This window comes from Loxodonta africana, chromosome 8 (genome assembly GCF_030014295.1).
Source record: "Loxodonta africana isolate mLoxAfr1 chromosome 8, mLoxAfr1.hap2, whole genome shotgun sequence".
Classification (NCBI taxonomy): domain Eukaryota; kingdom Metazoa; phylum Chordata; class Mammalia; order Proboscidea; family Elephantidae; genus Loxodonta; species Loxodonta africana.
In genome coordinates, this window is record NC_087349.1 from 51647201 (window position 1) to 51669440 (window position 22240).

At 36.1% G+C, this 22240-nt stretch overlaps 1 protein-coding gene across 1 annotated transcript in view; it reads right to left on the reverse strand.

The window, feature by feature from the left end:
• The window catches only part of CACNA2D1 (calcium voltage-gated channel auxiliary subunit alpha2delta 1), a 543509-nt gene that overhangs the window by 136497 nt on the left and 384772 nt on the right, over nt 1-22240 (reverse strand). Inside the window, exon 7 of the mRNA XM_064289931.1 lies at nt 2228-2359. Within this exon, the coding sequence (XP_064146001.1) occupies nt 2228-2359 (132 nt within the window). The remainder of the gene's footprint in view (nt 1-2227; nt 2360-22240) is intronic.

Genomic DNA, 22240 nt, shown 5'->3' on the forward strand with positions numbered 1-22240 from the left:
ACTAAATTCTGGCCAACGTCACGTAAGAGGAAATGCCTTGAGAACTTATAGGAAGTACCCTTAAAAAGACAAGGAATACTGCTCTTCATCCTTTAGGAAGCAGGGCAAATAGCAAGGGTGGATCCTGAGGTGGAGGTCACATACAAAGTATGACAGGGTAAGAAGATAGGAGTGTGGGCCCTGACCACTTTGTGACATCTCTCTACTAGCTCCATACTATATAATTCTCATATTCTTTGACATGAGTGAGAAACAAACTTCTACAATGTTTAATTACTATTGTTTTGGATTTTCTATAATTGGTAGCTAATACTAATCTGAAGTAATATACTAGACTTTAAATAATTATTAGCATAAAAACAGTAGGTTAGTCACTTCAATTTGAAATTTGGTTATAGTATCCATTCATGAATATCACGTTTTGACTACTAGTTGTGCGCTTTTTCATTTGAGCCACTCAGGGATTCCTGAAACTGATCAGACATATTTTAAGATAATTGATCAATGAAAGGAGTATTACTATAAATACCATATATTTTGAAGCTTAATTTTTGCTGTTAGCTGCCATAGAGCTGACACCAATTCATGGAGACTTTATGTACAGCAGAATGAAACGTTGCTGGATCCTGCATCATCCCCACAATTGTCAGCATGTTCAAGTTCATTGCTCTGGCTGTTGTGCCAATTCATTTCACTGAGGGACTTCTTCGACCTAAGTGGCCCTCCAAGTCACCAAACATGATGTCCTCCAGCAGTTGATCCCTCTTGATGATGTGTCCAAAGCAAGCGAGTTGGACAATGTTCTGTTGTGACCCATAAGGTTTTCACTGGTGAATTTTCTGAAGTGTATGATCAGGCCTTTCTTCCTAGTCTGTCTTAGTCTGGAAGCAACCTGTCCAACATGGGTTACCCTACTGGTATTTGAAATGCTCGTGGCATAGCTTCCAGGATCATAGTAACACACAAGCCACCACAGTACAACAAACTGACAGACAGGTGGTGGGAAGCATAACTGTTACCCTGTTTTCTTCAAAACGGCTAGAAATCTATCAAATGTTTCCTTCATGATTAAGCTAAAAAACAAATCTTTGCGTTTCCTTGTCATCTGCTATTTGGTGTTTAAAATACTATGAATCTTTTATTCAAAACCTATTACACGGTTTAAGAAGAACTGATTGTCCATATAAAAAATGTAACACTATATACATTGTACACAGGTTCATTTGTGTTTCATTCAAGGAAAATGCTAACAGAGATAACAAGGAAATGTCTCCCAGAGGTCTATTTAACATTAACTCAAGATACATTAGGTATCTTTATTATAATTCCATGATTTTGAAATGAACAGATGAGAAGAGGCAGAGAAAGAACAAACAATTAATAAGGCATTGAGTAAATGGCACATGCAGATGAAGTAAATTTTAAGGTTTTTTTTTTTTTAATGCCAGTAATTATCTAAAAAGAATAAGCGCTGCCTACATTGGCATTTCACTGAACCACTGATTCCTAATTACAGACCCAATTACTGCAGTAATGGGAACAATTTCAGGAAACATTAACAGGTATAATGAGTAGTTTCTAGCTACAGTTTCTATGATGCATAAGAATTCAGCAAAGTTAATAGCTTTTGAAAGCAGGTTTAATAGCTTTAAAGCTTATTTATATAAATCAATGCAGAACTTCTTAAGTAAAGCACTCCTACGGTAAACTGATTTCTGATAAACACATATTCAATAAAGATGTCATTAGTTGTGGGTTCTAGCTTCAGCTATGCCACAAGCTAGCTGTATGGGTGGGGAAAGTCACTCTCGTTAACCAGCAAAACAAAAGCTGTGGACCTAGCTAATATTTAAATTAGTTTCCAAAATTTATTTTCAGTTCTCTAGCATGACTCACACCTTGGTCCGTGCTGAGCAGCTGAGCCTTACCTCACCATTGTTTTAGGATTCAAGGTAACCTCCCATTTCAGGTATATTCCTAAGGACACCTATTTATGGTCCCACTTCAGCCTGGCTTCATTCCAGGTACCACCCACTCCAGCCACTTCTCAGCGTTTTGGTTTAAAGCAATTTTGATGAACACAGAGCCATGAAAGGAGGGAGTATGATATAACTGTAGTAGTAAAACTGTTGTCTTCTTACATTATAGGAGAAGATAACAGAGTGTTCTCAAGAAATATTAAAGCCAGCACTTTCATCTGATACCCACTGAATCAGAATGCACTTACCTGGATAATACCTGGCCAGGCCTGTGGCACTGCCAAACACCTGCCACAACAATGAAGGGTCTTCCTCTCGGTTTTTTTTGAAAACTTCATCTAAGGCACTTGTCCAGTTGAGTTCATTTAACACAATTGTTGCTAACAAAAAGAAAAGAAAAACCAATTAACTAACATTTACAATTAATAATTGAATCTGCCTTCATTTGCTTACAAAATAATATTACAAATTTGGGTTGCTTTGTCTACAGAAATACTATAAACCAGTGGTTACCAAAAATTTTTAGACATGAAAGTATTTCTTCAAACAAAATTGTAAATGACAGTGTTCCTGTTGACAATCCAAAGCCATTGCCATTAAGTTGATTTCTACTCATAATGACCCTATAGGACGGAGCGGAACTGCACCATAGGGTTTCCAAGGAGCAGCTGGTAGATTCGAACTGCCAATCTTTTGGTTAGCAGCTGAGCTCTAAACCACTGTGCCACCAGGGCTCCAAGTCAATATGGGTTAGTAATTCTTTGTTGTGCGGGCTGTCCTATGCATTATAGGATGTTCAGCCGCATTTCTGGTCTCTATCCACTAGATGCCAGTACCATTTCTCTAGTTGTGACAAGCAAAAATGTCTCCAGACACTGTCATATGTCCCTGGGGACTAAAGCACTTCTGGTTGAGATACATAAAACAGGCAGTCGCAAAGTTCTCCTGATTGAGGAGAGATGGGGCAACTCTGAGGAAACTGAGAGAACACCTCAGAGCATGGTTTGACAACCACAACCTCAGCTACTCTTGATGATTCTCTGTGATAAACTAACATAATTTAGTCTGTTACCTGAGTTAAAATGTTTGCCATTGATCACAGCTTACTGTGATTACACAAGAAAAACATACATTTTGACAAAGAAATTCATTCAAAGGCTTGACAATATCACTGTTTGAAACAGAAACTACCTGACACTTGTCAATACCTTTATGAACAATAGTTGTTGGGATTTTTTTGTTTGTTTTTTTTCTGGTTAATTCAATTAATAATTAAAGCTTGGTGCTAATAAGGGCCAGGTCATTCATTTCATAGCTGTTTATAACTACTGACTGGCTGCTTTTTGGGTTTTTTTTTTGGGGGGGGGGGGTCCTGGCTAGGGATTACAAACATATGCCACTCACTATCATGAAAGAGAAGCAATTACAATTTTATATGTAATATGGGTTAAAGTAGTATAAACTTCATTATTACGGGCGTCCATGATCATAGCATCCTAAGTCTAACATATTAAATTTTTAATTGGCTTAGAATTTTATGTTCACCTTACAAAAAAGATGACACAGATAATCTCATTTTTTTTCTTTTCATGTGTAAAACCTGTACCATGCCTCTAACAGGTTATCTGATTGGGCCACTCTTTATTTGAAAATCTGTAGTGAACCTGAATAGTGGAAACGTGCTTATGATAAAGATTGGCAATACTGCTTAATTTCGATTCCTTCGTGTGACTACAGCAATTAAAGGAAAAAAATTAAATACGTGGTTAAGTCATGCACAAAGTTTTTTAAAGGTAAAAGAAAAAAGAGCTTCAATCAAGAAAGATGCACAGTATATGTGTTTTTATTTTGAAGGGTATCATTTCCAAAAAAAAGAGAAGCAATAAAAACATGGGGATTATAAGACTGTTCTGGGACCAGCATTATCATGCAGTTTTCATTATTGAAAACTAACAAGGTTTTCATTTTTATGGATGTGATTACTTTCAGAACGAGCAGTTGTGTATGTGTGAATATTCATGAGCTAGGTCAAATTCACAGTGAATCTGAGTAACTGGTGAATTCATATTCAAAAGCATGATCCAATAAACAGTAAGTGGCCAGTTATATGAAAATTTATATTCAAGTTGATAACTTGAACTGATACTCACTATTCATGAATATTTATATTCATATACAAAACATCAGGGAAAAAGAGGGACATCCTACTTTTTTAAACATTCATTAATTTTACAGTAATATTCTACCAAACAAAAAATGGCATTTATTTATGATCCAGATAGACTGCATTAACACCCAATCTATTCTATCTTCAATTTCCTCGAGTCTTTAATTCATATTGAGCAACAACTGACATCTAATTAATTTTCATAAAGTTTTCTTGTGTTTGAGGCTGTTATTTTTTTCTTTGTTTTATTTGATAGCTTACCAACTACTAAGTATTAATTAGGTTCTGATATACTGATTGTGAATGACAATTTTACATAGAGGTAAACAAGTTATGAAATATTGTTATTATCATGGTGATATATATATTTTACAATTTCCCCTTTGTATTTTTTAAAAATTCTCTTTTCCAGATATGCCATAACTAAGATAGATATCAAAATGGTTTCCTTGAAATTTATTTACTTACTAATGTGCAAAGCACACTAAAAATTTTTTCAGAATAGGCACTTGAAACAGGGCTCCTTGGAAATTTTACTAAGAAAGTAAAAATGATATTATCTGCCTAGCAGGTTAGCAAGGATTATGAAGTGTGAAGATAATGTGTGGCAGGGCATGAGAGTAAAGATACTTCCATTTATCCCTGTACATTTATAAAGACTTGAATGTAATCATTACCATGTAAGTCACAATCTTTACTTGCACATCTAGAACCAGAAATCAAAACTCAAAAAATGTGCTGTGAAACAAAACCAGTACAACCTGTTTGGAGGAAAATTTGGTTGCACCTGTCAAAATACACAGCCTTTAATTCAAAAATTTCCACTTTAAGAGATTTATACTGTGAAGAGATATGAATCTCTAGGTCTTTATCAGAGAATTTTAAAGAGTCATTCATTCAATTATACAGTTCCAATGCCTTAAAATATGAAAAATAGAAAGTAGGATAAATTGTTGCAGTAGGAAATTTTTCCCCCATATTACTCTGAAAGCTGCTAAAAAATGTAACGCATGAAAAAAATACTCTACCCACTCCCTAGTTACTTGGCTATATTTTTCTGATCCACGTATTTATTATTTTGGTATCCTGAAATGAACACTTTTTTCCTTCTTAACCTTGTAAAATTAAACAGCTCATCCACAATTAGTAAGGTGACCAACAGTCCTCTACTGTTACGCTATTAGCATAACTCAGGGTAAATACTGCCGAAATAATTGAACAATATGCAGAAGAAGAAATAATAAAACTAATGCAGAATACCTGCCATTCTAAATGAGTTTATGTCATTTCTTGGATCTGATTATATTTACACACACATACAATCTCACTCTTTTTCTCATTTAAATTTGAAAGTAGATTTTATGTAGGATGATTTCCTTGAGTAACTAACTATTCTGATTACAACTGGGTAAAAAGCCCAGTGGATTAGAAAAGTGAAAACATGTTATTAGGAAATTCTTTTGTTTTTTATTACAAAGAGTTTATGTGGCTATGCTGGCGCCTTTCTCTATCCCCAGTAAGTGTTTTTAGTCTTTCCTATTTTTCTGACACCACAGTACATAAAATAAGAGATATGAAACATGATTCTTTCTGTGGGGGGGAACAAAAATAAAACAAGACCAAAGTCCTCAGGAAATTACTTATTTTCAGCAAATATTACTCTGGTATTATGAAATTGTACAGGAGTGGTCATTTTTTTTTGCTGTAGAAGACTACCTGGTCATGCCAACTGATCTAGTCTTGTACCTACTGCCAGGTACTAACAAACTTAGTTAAATACCTTATGACTACTTTATAAGTGTAAAATTAGTCCTCACTTTCCATCATCTTTTAAGAAATAAAGATCTTCAGCTTTGTTTGGAAAAAGTAGATTTTTCAAAAATAAGTCTTTTATAGATGTCCAAGGCCAAGTGTACTGAAAGCAATGAATGCTGGGAAAGCAAACCTTGACTTCAGGGCCTTTATTCTGAACGGCATAACAGGATTTCACTGAAAAGTGATTCAGAACACCAAGCATACATCTCTATTCTTTTTGTATTTAGTTTTCAAAAACGTGGCCTTGGTTTTCAGCAATTCTCTCTTTTAGAGTATTCTATTGTTCAGTCTTGGCTTCTCCTGGGAAGAAAGGAAAATCTAATTTGTAACAGCACAAAAGAGGCACCTTACAGTTGCTGCTAATTCTTCTAAAATTCATGGCTCTTATATCTGTATCTTGTTTATGACACGGAATACAAAATCCTTGACAAGCTCTGAATCCAATTTTCTTCTGCAAACGCCAATCAATAAAATGTTGCTCTATTACTTCCTTTTTAAGCTGAGTTTGAATACATTTTGTTGATTGATTTAGGGTTCAGGGACTAACCATGCACTGAAAATGCTATTTGACTTTATTTGAAAAATTTTAAGGCCATTTATAGTCTCAAAAATTGTCAATTATACTGCTCTAATGAAGCAGATGCATGTTACACAGGAGAAAAAAAACATTTGTTATGACTTCCTTAAAATATAAAATAACTTAGATAGGTTTGTAAAATGTTATGACCTATAGATACTAAAGCTATGTAAGGCACTGGATACTAAAAATCATTTTGTTTAACAACGTTAAATATCATAGAGTTAAATAAGTAAAACAAGAAAGCTGGCCACAATGCTTACTATACTATTTCCATTTAACTAATAATACTATTCTATTATAATAGCTTCGCATTTGGATAAACATTAACATGAATTAAGAAAATTGCCACTAACAATAATAAATAAAGTCAGTAATATTTATTAAGTACTTACTATGTGCCTGCAGTGTCTTAACCATTTTCTATCATTACCCAATTTAACTTTTAGAATGACACTTTTGGTGGGATACTAATATTATCTCTTTTATTAGATGTCAAAAATAAAACCTAGAGAAGTTGTACAATTTGCCAAAAATCACACAGCGAAGGCTGTAGAGAGATCATGCAAACAAGTGCCTGTCAGATCCTAAATTTCCCTTTCTTTATGAGCTATTTACTTCTAAACTTTTATTTTATGTGTATATCTGATCAGCTAGAATTTTAAATCTCAAAAACAAAATCCCCTTAACCTCTAGAATAGTGGTTCTCAACAGGGAGCACTTTTTCTATCCTGGGGATATTTGGCAATGTTTCAAGATATTTTTGATCCTTACGTCTGATAGGATGCTATCGGCATCTAGTGGGTATAGGTCAGTGATGCTGCTAAATATCCTACAACGCACGGGGTGGCCCCTCAACCACTACTCCTTCCCCACCCCCTACTGCTCCCCCACCTGGCCTTAAGTTGTGAAACTCTGATCAATCACAATTATAAACACAAGGCGATTATCCCACTTTGAAATAAACAATATCCCCAATGAATAATGTCAGTAGAAATCCACAGCAAAGCCTCTTGAAAGTGAAAGTTGATATATTTTTAATATTTTATTTCATGATATTAAATTATATCAGTATTTAAGGCTACATTTTGTTGCCCTTTTGTGTTGAGACAAATTCTCATTTTAGTCCCAGAAACTCTAACACACTATTATCTTACCTGAAAAAGCAAGTAAGGATTTCGAAACTACTTTTAGTGCAGTAAATGACCATCCCCGCTTTTAAAAATTCACAGAATATTAAGGCTTTTTTAGATTCAGTGATAATTGCAATACTTTTATCTTTATAGCAAATGCACATTATATACCACAGTAAATAAGGTAGTCATTAAAAGAGTTGCAGTTAACAGATGAGCCAAGCCAGATGTCACTAATTTTATTCATCAACCCTAATCTGTAAAAATAAAAATGTTAATAAGGAACCCACTGATCCAATTAAGTGCACAGACAAAAAGAATCCACTTTAAGGACTAGACAGTGTGCATAAATATTAAAATGAACGAACTCTTTCAGTGGATTTGGCTAATGGAATCTCATCTAATCCTACTGTAAAGGAAAGATTAATAAGGTACAGGGAGATGGCAGATCAGATCTAATCTGTCTAATCATGTCTGAGGCATCAGAATCCAACTTCCCCTGAGGAACAGAGAGCAAAAGGTTCCAAGGCACACAAGCACCTTGATGAGGAGATAAGTCTTATTCCTACAGTTAATTTCGTCCAAATATTAAAAGACCCTTGTCCATGTCAATTTTCTAGCTCCCATATTGCTGAGATTTCTTTAGTTTTCCATAGACTGAGCCCCTGGCCAAGCCCAGAACACAGCTGTTTTGCCTTAATGAAATTTGCAAATTGAGGCGCACACAGGAGGATCTCAGAAGAAATTCACTTTATTATTAAATAAAATAGGAATGATATGAGAGGAATAGAAGACACTGGAATCTAATATCATGTTTATTTGAAGGATTTTAATGTTATTTTGATAAAATGATAATTGCCTATAAGATGTGTGTGTGGTGGTGGGTGGGCAGATGTAGGGATTTTGCAGAAGATATCTCATAAAAATAAGAAACAAGGTAAAAACATTATTTTAAGCAGTCTAAGTTACTCTGTTCCTAGCATTGTAAAAACCAAATAAACGATTAGTAACTTTGGTAGCCAGGAGTCTCAAACACTGACACGACATATTATTTGAAACAAATCATTTAATCTCTTGTGCTTCTGTTGTTTTTCTATCTAAAAAAGAAATGAAGAAAAGTATATTCACAATCTTAGATAGTTTACAAGAGTGTTGTGAAGGTCAAACAAGTCTATGAATGAAAATTTAATCAGTGAGCATAGTTTATTACAATTTTTTCCTTCAGCTAGATTAAAAAAAAAAAGTAAGGTATGTATCTCCTTCACAGAGCCTCTTTTTACATCCCAGCGTATTGCTCCGGATTTGTCAGCTATTTTATTTTCCTGAACAATTACACAATTCTTTTATACACAGTAATTAGAATGTAATTTATTTTGTAACAAAGCAATATTTATTATGTCTCTCCTCCGGTTTTTTAAAAGTTCTCACATCACAAGATACTATTCACTGGAATCAGACAGTTGAATTACCATAATTTTAAATTTTGGAATATTACATAATTTATAAAAGAAAAAAAAAGAAACTATATAATATTGCCTGAGGAATACAATGGAATACATTTCTCCCACTGATAATGTTTCACAAAGCCATTTTTATCAGAAAGTTGGCAATTTGTAACTAAAATTTTAAATACATTGTTTTACCCCATCTCTATACATTAGAGAAATATTAAAGTAAAAACAGGGCCTACTATAATTTGAACAAATGAAAAGAGTTAAAGATGTCCTAAACAACATATATTTAAACTTTAAATAGGAAAACAAAAAGTGAGTTAAAAACCGTAGAAACTATGAGGGCACAGAAAGAAATGAATATACAATTAAGACCAAATTTAAAGGACTCCGAATGGAGTCTTTTTTTTTTTTTCATGCATACAATATATACATACAATAGATTCTTTTTGGTGATGCCTTTCTTTTTTGAACAATTGGCATTTAAATATCCAACATGTGGACGAAGACTGCTCACCCACTGTTCATCCATCCATATTCCGTGTGTCTTTCAACCAGCTGTAGCCATTTGACCTTGGGCAAATCTTTTACTCTCTCTGCACCTTAATTTTCTCACTTACACGGTGGTTATAATAATGATGTTTGCCTCACAGAGATATTACATGTAATTAGAACACTACTTGTCACTTAGTAAAAAAAACCTTGGTTAAGAGTTCAGCCTGCTAACCTAAAGGTCAGCAGTTCGAATCTAGCAGCCACTCCTTGGAATCTGTACGGGGCAGTTCTACTCTGTCCTACAGGGTCGCTATGAGTCATAATCAACTTGAGGACAATGGGTTGGGTTTTGTCAGGCTTTGCCCTTATCATTACCAGTTTTTTCTCTACTTTAATACTTAGCATTTAACATATTTTGAAAATACATTGATGGAGCAAATCTATTCTAGCTGCTATGAATGCTAGGATGACTATTCTTTCCTTTCCTCAAAGAACTCTCCCCTTTCTACCACAGCCCTAAGTCAACAACCAACACTAATTTTCTTGCTATGAATCCCAGGAAGGAAATAGTGTGTTAATCTTTCCAAAGCTGTTTTCACTGCTGTAAAAGAATGCTAAACTGGGGGGGGAGGTGGTCTCTAATTATAGCATTTAACGTACTATATAATTTTGGTGAGGTCATAGTTTTCACAAGGGGGTATAACCAGTACTCCCCAAATCAAACCATAGTGGTGAATACGTCACTGAGTATGGTACACCAAAAAAACCAAACCTGTTGTGATCGAGTTGATTTCAACTCATACTGGCCCTATAGACAGAGTGGAATTGCCTCATAGGGTTTCCAAGGCTGTAATTTTTTATGGAAGCTGATTGCCACATCTTTCTACCATGGAACGGCTGTTGGGCAGGTCTGAACCACTGATCTTTCGGTTAGCAGCTAAGTGCTTAAGCACTGTGCCACCACAGGTCTTGAGTATGGCATAAACCAAAATCAAACCCATTGCCATTGAGTCTATTCTGATTCAACAGTGACTCTATAAGACAGAGTACAACTGCCCCACAGAGTTTCCAAGGCGCGCCTTGTCGATTCGAACTGCTGACCTTTTGGTTAGTAGTCGTAGCACTTAACCAGTATGTACTTAACCAGTTTCTGAGTATGGCATAGACACACTAAAATTCTGGTTAAAAATTTTTATATAAGATCCAATACGTACACCAGACACCATGACAGACATACACACACAGACACATAAACACACACACCACAGAGTCACACACAACAAGCTTCTTCTGTTAGAGCTAAGAAGTAACTCCAGCCAAAAAATACACACCAAATTAGATATAGAAAAGATCTTGAATTTGCTCTGAGACAGCTTTCACGCATACAGGATTTAGTGTCTACATGTAAGTCTCGACTGTGGAATTCAAAAAGAGGATCAAAAAGTACTGGAGCCAACTAATGAGATACAGTTGAAGAAGGAGGATAACAAGGCTCCTGGGGACATGAGTGATACTGTCAATGAGGCACATACTGTTTGGTACTTAAGAGTTTGTGTCAACCAGCTTTAGAACAAAGAGTTTCCTGGTGATTTTAAGAAGCAAAGATCAGATGCAATGAAGCACAGTGTGTAGCAGCTGGCTGTAATCAAGAACAGTGGTCCCTTGGTTTAAATACCATGTATATAGGGTCGCTAGGAGTTGGAATTGACTCGACGGCAGTGGGTTTGCTTTTTTGGTTTTATTGCAAAAAATACTAAAGAAATCTAAGAAACCGAACTAAAGACTATTACTTGCCAAGTCAGATTACAAAAAGCTGTGAATGAATTGTAACACTATTCCTAAGACCATATGTGGTTAATATTCTTGTGATATCTCTAGTTGCACATTACAGAGAATTACCCATATGCATCTATTCACACATACATGCAGAGTGGGCATTACATATCATGTTACGTATACAGAGAGATGGATATCTATGAACTAAAAAGAAAAAAAATACTGTCAGTTTTCTGGATGCTTACAAAATAGTGAGTATGATTTGTTTAGATTTTAATGTACTCATTGCAGCTATTGAGGCAAAAATTTGTAAGTCCTAGCTATTGCATTACTCACAAAATACCTTAATAATGTAGATATAATGTTTTTCTCTTCTAATAAATCATTCATATTTTACCTTCATTCATAGCTTAATATTCCACAAAAGTTTAAATTTATCAAACTGATTGAAGAAATTCAAATTATTCTGACATATCTTTCAAATATTATAAATTCAACACATGATTAAAACAAGTGCTCCTAACATAAGATTTTAAAAATAGCTTAAAGCTTTTTGATCTGATGAAATATAGCAGAAGATTGTATACACCAGGTCATGTCAGTTCTAGCTCCTATGCATTGCTTATCTTCTGTCACTCCATGGCCATGTTCGCTTAGGGTTTTTTGTATAATAGTTTTCAACTAAACTCCCTGCCTCCAATTTCAGCTCACTTCCCTTCCTTCACCCTACTGCTGCCACAGTGTTCTACTTGGCAAATGCCTTCTCTAATTGAAAACCTTCAGTCATTCTTTATAAAAGTTGGTATTTTAAGATTGGTGTGTATCCAACTTTCCAGCCATCTCTTCCACTGCTTCTCCAAGCACTCTAAGCTCAAACCATAGCGAAAGACTTTTCCATTCCCAGGGGATGCAATGCTCACACCTGCTGCCATTCATTGCACATACTGTCTTCTTGGTCAAGGCTGTTTTTCCTACTATGCCCACTGGGTAAACTTTTCTGTTCCTCCGTGTCTCAGCTCAGTCTCATCTTCTACATAGGTCTTCACTGATTCTTCCCTCTTTACCTCCCCTTCAGAAACCCTGGTGGTATAGTGGTTAAGTACTACAGCTGCTAATCAAAAGGTCTGCAGTTCAAATCCACTAGGCGCTCCTTGGAAATTCTATGGGGAAGTTCTACTCTATCCTACAGGGTCGCTATGAGTCAGAATCGACTTGATGACAGCAGGTTTGGATTTTTTGGTTTATTTTCCCCTCAACTGGTAGAAAATAAACTCCCTCCCCACTCTCCTACAGCTTGTTCTATATACTCTATTAAAATGCTTCCCACATTTCACTGTAACTGTTTATTTGCATTTCTTCTATTATACTGTGAGCTCCTTTATAGTAGGGGTCACATGTTTATTTGCCCTCTAATGTCTGAAATATAGTGGAAGAGGCAATGAGATGAGACAGACCTTTGTTTAATGCACATTTGTACAACCTTGGGCAAACTACACAATTCTATATACTTCTAGTTTTTCAGCTATATGATGGAGAAAACAATATCTATGGTAATCTAGTGTTTTTATGAAAATTAAAATATAATGTTTTTATGAAAATTAAAATTAAAATATAATGCTACACTTAAGGCATAGTAGACATTTAGTGAACAGTTAAGATCAATATGTATTTGTTTAATGACTGACAGAGTAAAGGAATATCTAAACTATGACTCTCATGTGTTAAGTCTTGTTTTAAAGTAGAAGTAATTTTCAGTAAAGAATAACAATGTTCTAGCTCTTTACCCAACTTCCATTGTGTCATATGTATCTCAGCAAGTACAAACAGCTCCAGTATTTCCTTTTCCTCCTCACAACACAAAGTAATATGTGAGGGGTGTGTATCATCTAAATTGGAGGTGTTGAATCATTATGGTCTGCTCTTTAGTTTCACTTCAAATTCTATGATAAATCAACCCCCATTTTGTGTAGATGTTTTGAGAAGCTTGGTGTAACTACCGTGGCCCAAATATTAGGAAAGGTCTCTAAATCAGTGCATATGTCTAAGAAGCATTTTACTATGTATCTCCCAATCTGTGTGTGTCATTTCCTAATCATTAGTTACTATCATACACTCGTCCAACGAATATTTACTAAATACCATAGGGTTTCCAAGGAGCAGCTGGTGGATTTGTACCGCTGAACTTTGGTTAGCAGCCATAGCTCGCCGTAGCTCTTAACCGCTGACAGCACCACCAGGGTTCCTGTTATGTGTTAGGGACTGTTTTATTCTTTTGTGCTGAAGTCAGTAAACTTTTTCTTAAAGGTTAATACAGTAAATATTTTAGGTCTGTGACTCATTTGGTCTCTGTCACAATTAGTCACTTTGCTACTGTAACATAAAATGAGCCACAGACAACACCAAACCCCTGGCATGATTGTGTTCCAATAAAATTCTATTTACAAAAACAAGTGACCCATAGTTTGCAAACTCCTGCTCTAGAGATGCAGGCCCATCAAGATAGTCAAGCCCTTCTAACATTCTAGTGGAGGAGACACACAATTAACACATGAATAAACAACATCATGTCAGAGAGGCATATATGCTCTTTAAAGAATTAAAATCAGGGATGCTATGGTGAATGGCTAAGTGGCTACTTTAAATTGGATTGTCAGGGATGTTCTCTCTGAAGACATGTATTTTAAGCTTAGACCTGAAAGACAAAGAGTTAGTCATGAAAAGGATGATAGAAAACATTTTAATAAAATGCCAGATACTCATAATACTGACAAATAGGAAATGCCTAGATATCAATATTATGGCTTTACGACCTAGCATGACATTTCAACTGTAGAGTCTCCCACAGTTTTCCTTCAAACATCAAAATATTAGAACAGGTACATTAGGCAGATTATGTGACAGATTAAAATTGGCTTGAGAATTTTTACTGTAATAGATGGAATGAGAGCAAGGTGAAGGTCTAGCTCCAGCATTACATGCAGTCACTCGAAAAAAAAATTTATTACTAAACCTTGACTAGGCTTTTGGAATTCAAAATCAAACAGTGATCACTACTCTCAAGTTGCTCCACATCTAATGGAAAAGACAGAAATAAATCAATCTTAGGATACAGTGGTAAGAGTTATTTAGAAGTATGCATAGGGTGGCAAAGTACAAACTAGGTGCATCTAAACTAAATTTTGTATCACAAACTCTTATGTTAACAGTACTTGACTATCAAGAGCTAAGTAAATATTCTGACGGGAAGGAAAGAGGTGGCAGTCACAATAGACTTCCTGGAGGAAGTGACACATGCAGTTTAAAGACAGACTAGAGAGATGATGAGAGGGCTGGGTGGAACATACAGACATAACGGACACCGTATGCAGGGGGAGGCAAAACTAGACATAAGGCATTCCAGAAACTGAACATTGTTCAAAATCAATTGAATAAAAAAAGAATGTTGGACATTGGCAGGGACAAAATAAGAGATGTAGTCTTATGATGAACCTGAAGTACTAAACATACAACAGTTTTACTCTGAAAATTATTGACAATCAAATAAGCTGAAGTATGAAATCATCAGATTTGCACTTGAGCCTTCACTCAGAAGTCAGTGTGGAACATGACCAGATGTGGTTTGGAAGTAAGTCAAATGTGAGTGGAAAAGCCAAGACCCAGTCTGGTAAGGCATAATAATAGTCTGAACTAAAAGTGTAGTGGCAGACACGGAAAATGGAAAGAGATTACAAAAACGTTCAGAAGAAATAATGTGCAGGCCACTGACACATGGTTGGAAAGAGGCAAAGAGGAACCGGGGTTTCTGGTTTGGGTGCCTGGATAATACTATTACAAAGATATGAATACAAGAGGAGGGGTCTATTTGGGGATAACAATGATAAATTTAATTTTGAACATAATGTGAGATGCCCGTGAGATATCCACTAAACAGGATTATTCCAAAAGCAATAAATGTAATGAGTCTGCAGCTTAGCCGTGAAGTCTGTACGAAGAATCAGATTTGGGAATCGGTCATTGTTTCAGTGACAGCTGGGATTATCGGTTTGAATAAAGCTACCAGTAATTGACACCCATGAATTCTGTGGATCCTCAAAAAATTTTTTTTTATTCATGTACCATGAAAGCTTTACTTATCAAGAGAAATTCCTAAAATAGAAACAATATAGATCTAACTCTTGTTGTAAACAACAAAATCTTTTCCAATAAAAGGTAATCAGAGAGTAGTGTGCTTTAATATTTATTCCTTTCATTTAACAAAAACAAGTGTGCCTTTCAGATATGCTCTTCACATCTGCATTAAAATCAATGTGCTGATTATAAATTCCATGGGTACATGCATAACTCACAGACCATCAAGAAGAGATAATATGAAAAGATATTGAAACCAATAAAAACCCATTATCTTCTAAGGCACTTTTTTGAATTTTGCCTTTTTGAAAATTGGTATTGACTTAAATCAAGTACCCAGGGATACAATGCCTGCGTCTCTTGTATGTCGAGCACTCTGACTAATGCTTGCCGTGTACTTGGAGAATAAGCAATTTCCCTTCTGCTTCTGTTAGAATGATGAGGTAATCTATTGGGCCTTTACACTTGCAGGAGTCTCAAGAGACTAAGGCTCGATGATTACATGGTCTTATAAGACCATAAAGTTCTACCACAGGAGTCGTATATGTATTATAATGATGCTTGAAATTGCTGAACACACTCTCCTCACCATCACTGCACGGCTCCCCTTCTGCAATTCCCTTGTACCTTTGACTTTCTGAAATGACTTAGACCTGCATCAGAAGCTCTGAATACACTCATGCCAGCCACCCTCATTCATCAGAAGGCAAGACTGATGAGCTTTAATTACTTAGAAACAGATCAGATTTTTATTCCTAAAAAGGAAACTGCAGTCTACCTTTCAGTAAAATTTAATATCAGACGGTAACATACAGATCCAGACTTATAAAATCTTATATTTCATAAAACAGAAAATCAGGCCCATGTTAAGAAGTAGTAATAAACTTAACTTAATTTTAAACAAAAAGTGATCATTCTCTGGTACAGACACTGAAGTTTCATTGAAATAAGTTTTACTGTTCTCCCCAAAACGTATTTGCTTTCACATTAATTTCATTCATATTTGTATAAGAATCCTTATTTCCTTGTCAGCTTGTGTTCGATATCAAACTGATGGAAGCCAGGATTTTTCACATTATTTGTCAGTTTCTCTGGCCTTTCCAAATAAATTTTTAGGGAAAGCCTTTTCATTTGTCTGATTCAGTTGAAATTCTTTTACATTTATTCTAGCAAAGTGTCCATTTTCTTGTCCTTTCAACTGCTATTCTTAAAAGAGACTTCTCCAGCATTTTTTGGTTAACATCAAAAGCCTGATTCATTTCACTGTTGCATAACATATTCTTTGGTAATTTGTTCTAAATTACATACCCTTTTTAAATGAGGTAATAATATCTTTTTAGACAGAAAGGGGCGTGTGTGTGTGTATTTGTGAATCACCACTGGCATCAGACATTATGCAATCGTCTATTTAAATTGATCTCTACTTACATGTGGTGCCCTGGTGGCACAGTAATTAAGAGTTCGGTTCCTAACCAAAAGGTTGGCAGTTCAAATTCACCACTCACTCCTGGGAAACAGTATGGGACAGCTCTACTCTGTCCTGTACGATTGCCATGAGTTGAAATTGGCTCGATGGGAATGGGTTTGGCTTTGATTTGTACTTGTATGCACAAAGACATTTATTTAATTTTCAAAAATACTTTTAGTTATAATAACTTTTTAGATACTACCAAAACTTCACATAGTTATCTTTTTGTAAAGGCAGAAAATCTGAGGTTTTCAAGTTTTGGAAATTCTAAATATAATGAAGTTGAATTTATTCTTTCTTTGTAGTATTCTCAGAGGATTCTCCTGAATGCAAATGTATTACTTAGTTTCCAAGGGCATGCTCAGTGATCTGTTCTGCCAGTTGGAACCCATATTATTAATAATTTTACAGGCAACTTGCTATTTTTAAATCCAAACTAAAAATCTAATATTTATGACTACAGTTAGCATCTTATTAAAAGTTAATCAATCTTTCACAAGTATTATTAATTTTTCTGGAAGATAAAGATGTGTTCATTAAAATGATAACTTCTCTGAAACCCATGTGTACTGTTTGCTAGGTTCATTTCTCAACAAGTCCCTTCTTCCCTTTAGTTGAAAAGAAACTGAAAAAAATAATATCAATATCAAAATACAGCCTACGAAAGCACATTTGTCCTACATTAAGATATTTTTATCTGGAATCTGAATCAATACACAACTTGCTGTTAAGACCTCTACACAAAGTGGTATGCATTTATCGAGTGTAAACATATATGCATTTATATATATATAAAAAAAAAAAAAAAACACAGTAATTAAGAGGGAGATTTGGAATAGTATTCAAAATATTTCAAATGAATGTGTGTTTTTAACTACTGTTCTTATTTTATTTCAAGCCAAGACTGATTTCTTTAAACTTTTTATTTTTTTGGCAAAACTTCAGTTTCATATTTTTAACTAGAACTTATAACTGTAATTTTTGAAATGTAGAAATCTTAATGAGATATTGATTTAATGGCTAAACTCTCTGAAATAAAAGGGAATTAAATATTTGCATTATTTTACATTAAAATCTAGAACTCACTTTCTATGCCAAATACAAATTATAAATATTTAAATGCAATATTCCTTTACTTCCAAAAAAATTAGCCAGTGGAAACCGTATGAACAGCAGTGGAACATTGATAAACTGCTGAAAGATAAGCCCCGCAGGTTGGAAGGCACTCAAAATACAACTGGGGAATGCTATAGAGGCGGAGCCAAGATGGCGGACTAGGCAGACGCTACCTCGGATCCCTCTTACAACAAAGACACGGAAAAACAAGTGAATCGATCACATACATAACAATCTACGAACCCTGAACAACGAACACAGATTTAGAGACGGAGAACGAACTAATACAGGGAAGCAGCGATTGTTTTTAGAGCCTGGAGCCAGCGAACCAGTCAGGTACGGCACAAGCACAGAGAGCTGCTCCACACCCCTGAACTAACCACGGGAGGGAGACCAGCCGGTTCCGCGGGCGGCGTGGGATGCAGCCGGTAGAAGAAGTCCCCGGGAGGCAGTGACTGGTCTTGGAACAGGGAGAGCAGCGTCCCAGCCAGGGAACCATCCGGCCGGGAAATGGACTGGACGCAGGTACGGCATAAACACGGAGAGCTGCTCCACCCCCCTGAACTAACCCCGGGAGGGCGCCCAGTTGGGTCGCGTGGGCGGCGTGGGACGCAGCCGATAGGAGAAGTCCCCGGGAGGCAGCAACTGGTATTGGAGTGGGGAGAACAGTGTCCCAGCCGGACACTCGGTCACGGCACAAGCACGGGGAGCTGCTCTACCCATCTGAACTAACCCCGGGAGGCGGCCCAACTGGTTTGCGGAGGCGGCACGGTAACACGGCTGGAGGGATGAGAAGTCCCCGGGAGGCAGCGACTGATTTTGGAGTCGAGAGTGCACCGTCCCAGTAGGGGAGCCTTGACGCTGGGCGTGGGGCTGGAAGCGGAGGATCTGACCTTGACTCCAGCGGGCCAGACCCCCCGGGGGCAATCTCTACACAGCCAGCACACATAGGCGACGCGCCCCGCGGGAATCTCAGATATAATAGTCATTCCAAGCAAGACAAGCAACTCTGGCTATATTCTGAGGTGCTACTCTCCTATCTCTCTGTTCCCTCCCCCACCCTCCCCAGGTGGCTTAATTAACATCCGAATAGCCTGAGCCAGAGGGAGAACTCTGATAGGGATCTGACTGCATTTTTTTTTAGCGGATTTTCTGGAAAAACTAGTTTCCCAGTGATGGCTCGGAGACAACAATCCATATCAAATCACTTAAAGAAGCAGACCATGACAGCTTCTCCAAGCCCCCAAACAAAAGAATCAAAATCTTTCCCAAATGAAGATACAATCCTGGAATTATCAGATACAGAATATAAAAAACTAATTTACAGAATGCTTCAAGACATCACAAATGAAATAAGGCAAACTGCAGAAAAAGCCAAGGAACACACTGATAAAACTGTTGAAGAACTCAAAAAGATTATTCAAGAACATAGTGGAAAAATTAATAAGTTGCAAGAATCCATAGAGAGACAGCATGTAGAAATCCAAAAGATTAACAATAAAATTACAGAATTAGACAACGCAATAGGAAGTCAGAGGAGCAGACTCGAGCAATTAGAATGTAGACCGGGACATCTGGAGGACCAGGGAATCAACACCAACATAGCTGAAAAAAAAATCAGATAAAAGAATTTAAAAAAATGAAGAAACCCTAAGAATCATGTGGGACTCTATCAAGAAGGATAACCTGCGGGTGATTGGAGTCCCAGAACAGGGAGGGGGGACAGAAAACACAGAGAAAATAGTTGAAGAACTCCTGACACAAAAGTTCCCTGACATCATGAAAGACGAAAGGATATCTATCCAAGATGCTCATCGAACCCCATTTAAGATTGATCCAAAAAGAAAAACACCAAGACATATTATCATCAAACTCGCCAAAACCAAAGATAAACAGAAAATTTTAAAAGCAGCCAGGGAGAAAAGAAAGGTTTCCTTCAAGGGAGAATCAATAAGAATAAGTTCAGACTACTCAGCAGAAACCATGCAGGCAAGAAGGGAATGGGACTACATATACAGAACACTGAAGGAGAAAAACTGCCAGCCAAGGATCATATATCCAGCAAAACTCTCTCTGAAATATGAAGGCGAAATTAAGATATTTACAGATAAACACAAGTTTAGAGAATTTGCAAAAACCAAACCAAAGCTATAAGGAATACTAAAGGATATTGTTTGGTCAGAGAACCAATAATATCAGATATCAGCACAACACAAGGTCACAAAACAGAACGTCCTGATATCAACTCAAACAGGGAAATCACAAAAACAAACAAATTAAGAGTAATTAAAAAAAAAATACACATAACAGGGAATCATGGAAGTCAATAGGTAAAAGATCACAATAATCAAAAAGAGGGACTAAATACAGGAGGCATTGAACTGCCGTATGGAGAGTGATACAAGGCGATATAGAACAATACAAGTTAGGTTTTTACTTAGAAAAATAGGGGTAAGTAATAAGGTAACCACAAAAAGGTATAACAACTCTATAACTCAAGATAAAAGCCAAGAAAAACGTAACGACTCAACTAACATAAAGTCAAACACTATGAAAATGAGGATCTCACAATTTACTAAGAAAAACGCCTCAGCACAAAAAAGTATGTGGAAAAATGAAATTGTCAACAACACACATAAAAAGGCATCAAAATGACAGCACTAAAAACTTATTTATCTATAATTACGCTGAATGTAAATGGACTAAATGCACCAATAAAGAGACAGAGAGTCACAGACTGGATAAAGAAACACGATCCATCTATATGCTGCCTACAAGAGATACACCTTAGACTTAGAGACACAAACAAACTAAAACTCAAAGGATGGAAAAAAATATATCAAGCAAACAATAAACAAAAAAGAAGAGGAGTAGCAATATTAATTTCTGACAAAATAGACTTTAGACTTAAATCCACCATAAAGGATAAAGAAGGACACGATATAATGATAAAAGGGACAATTGATCAGGAAGACATAACCATATTAAATATTTATGCACCCAATGACAGGGCTGCAAGATACATAAATCAAATTTTAACAGAATTGAAAAGTGAGATAGATACCTCCACAATTATAGTAGGAGACTTCAACACACCACTTTCGGAGAAGGACAGGACATCCAGCAAGAAGCTCAATAGAGACACGGAAGACCTACTTACAACAATCAACCAACTTGACCTCATTGACTTATACAGAACTCTCCACCCAACTGCTGCAAAATATACTTTTTTTTCTAGCGCACATGGAACATTCTCTAGAATAGACCACATATTAGGTCATAAAACAAACCTTTGCAGAGTCCAAAACATCGAAATATTACAAAGCATCTTCTCAGACCACAAGGCAATAAAACTAGAGATCAATAACAGAAAAACGAGGGAAAAGAAATCAAATACTTGGAAAATGAACAATACCCTCCTGAAAAAAGACTGGGTTATAGAAGACATCAAGGAGGGAATAAGGAAATTCTTAGAAAGCAACGAGAATGAAAATACTTCCTACCAAAACCTCCGGGACACAGCAAAAGCAGTGCTCAGAGGCCAATTTATATCGATAAATGCACACATACAAAAAGAAGAAAGAGCCAAAATCAGAGAACTATCCCTACAACTTGAACAAATAGAAAGTGAGCAACAAAAGAATCCATCAGGCACCAGAAGAAAACAAATAATAAAAATGAGAGCTGAACTAAATGAATTAGAGAACAGAAAAACAATTGAAAGAATTAACAAAGCCAAAAGCTGGTTCTTTGAAAAAATTAACAAAATTGATAAACCATTGGCTAGACTGACTAAAGAAATACAGGAAAGGAAACAAATAACCCGAATAAGAAACGAGAAGGACCACATCACAACAGAACCAAATGAAATTAAAAGAATCATTTCAGATTATTATGAAAAATTGTACTCTAACAAATTTGAAATTCTAGAAGAAATGGATGAATTCCTGGAAAAACACTACCTACCTAAACTAACACAATCAGAAGTAGAACAACTAAATAGACCCATAACAAAAAAAGAGATTGAAGCGGTAATCAAAAAACTCCCAAGAAAAAAAGCCCTGGCCCGGACGGCTTCACTGCAGAGTTCTACCAAACTTTCAGAGAAGAGTTAACACCACTACTTCTGAAGGTA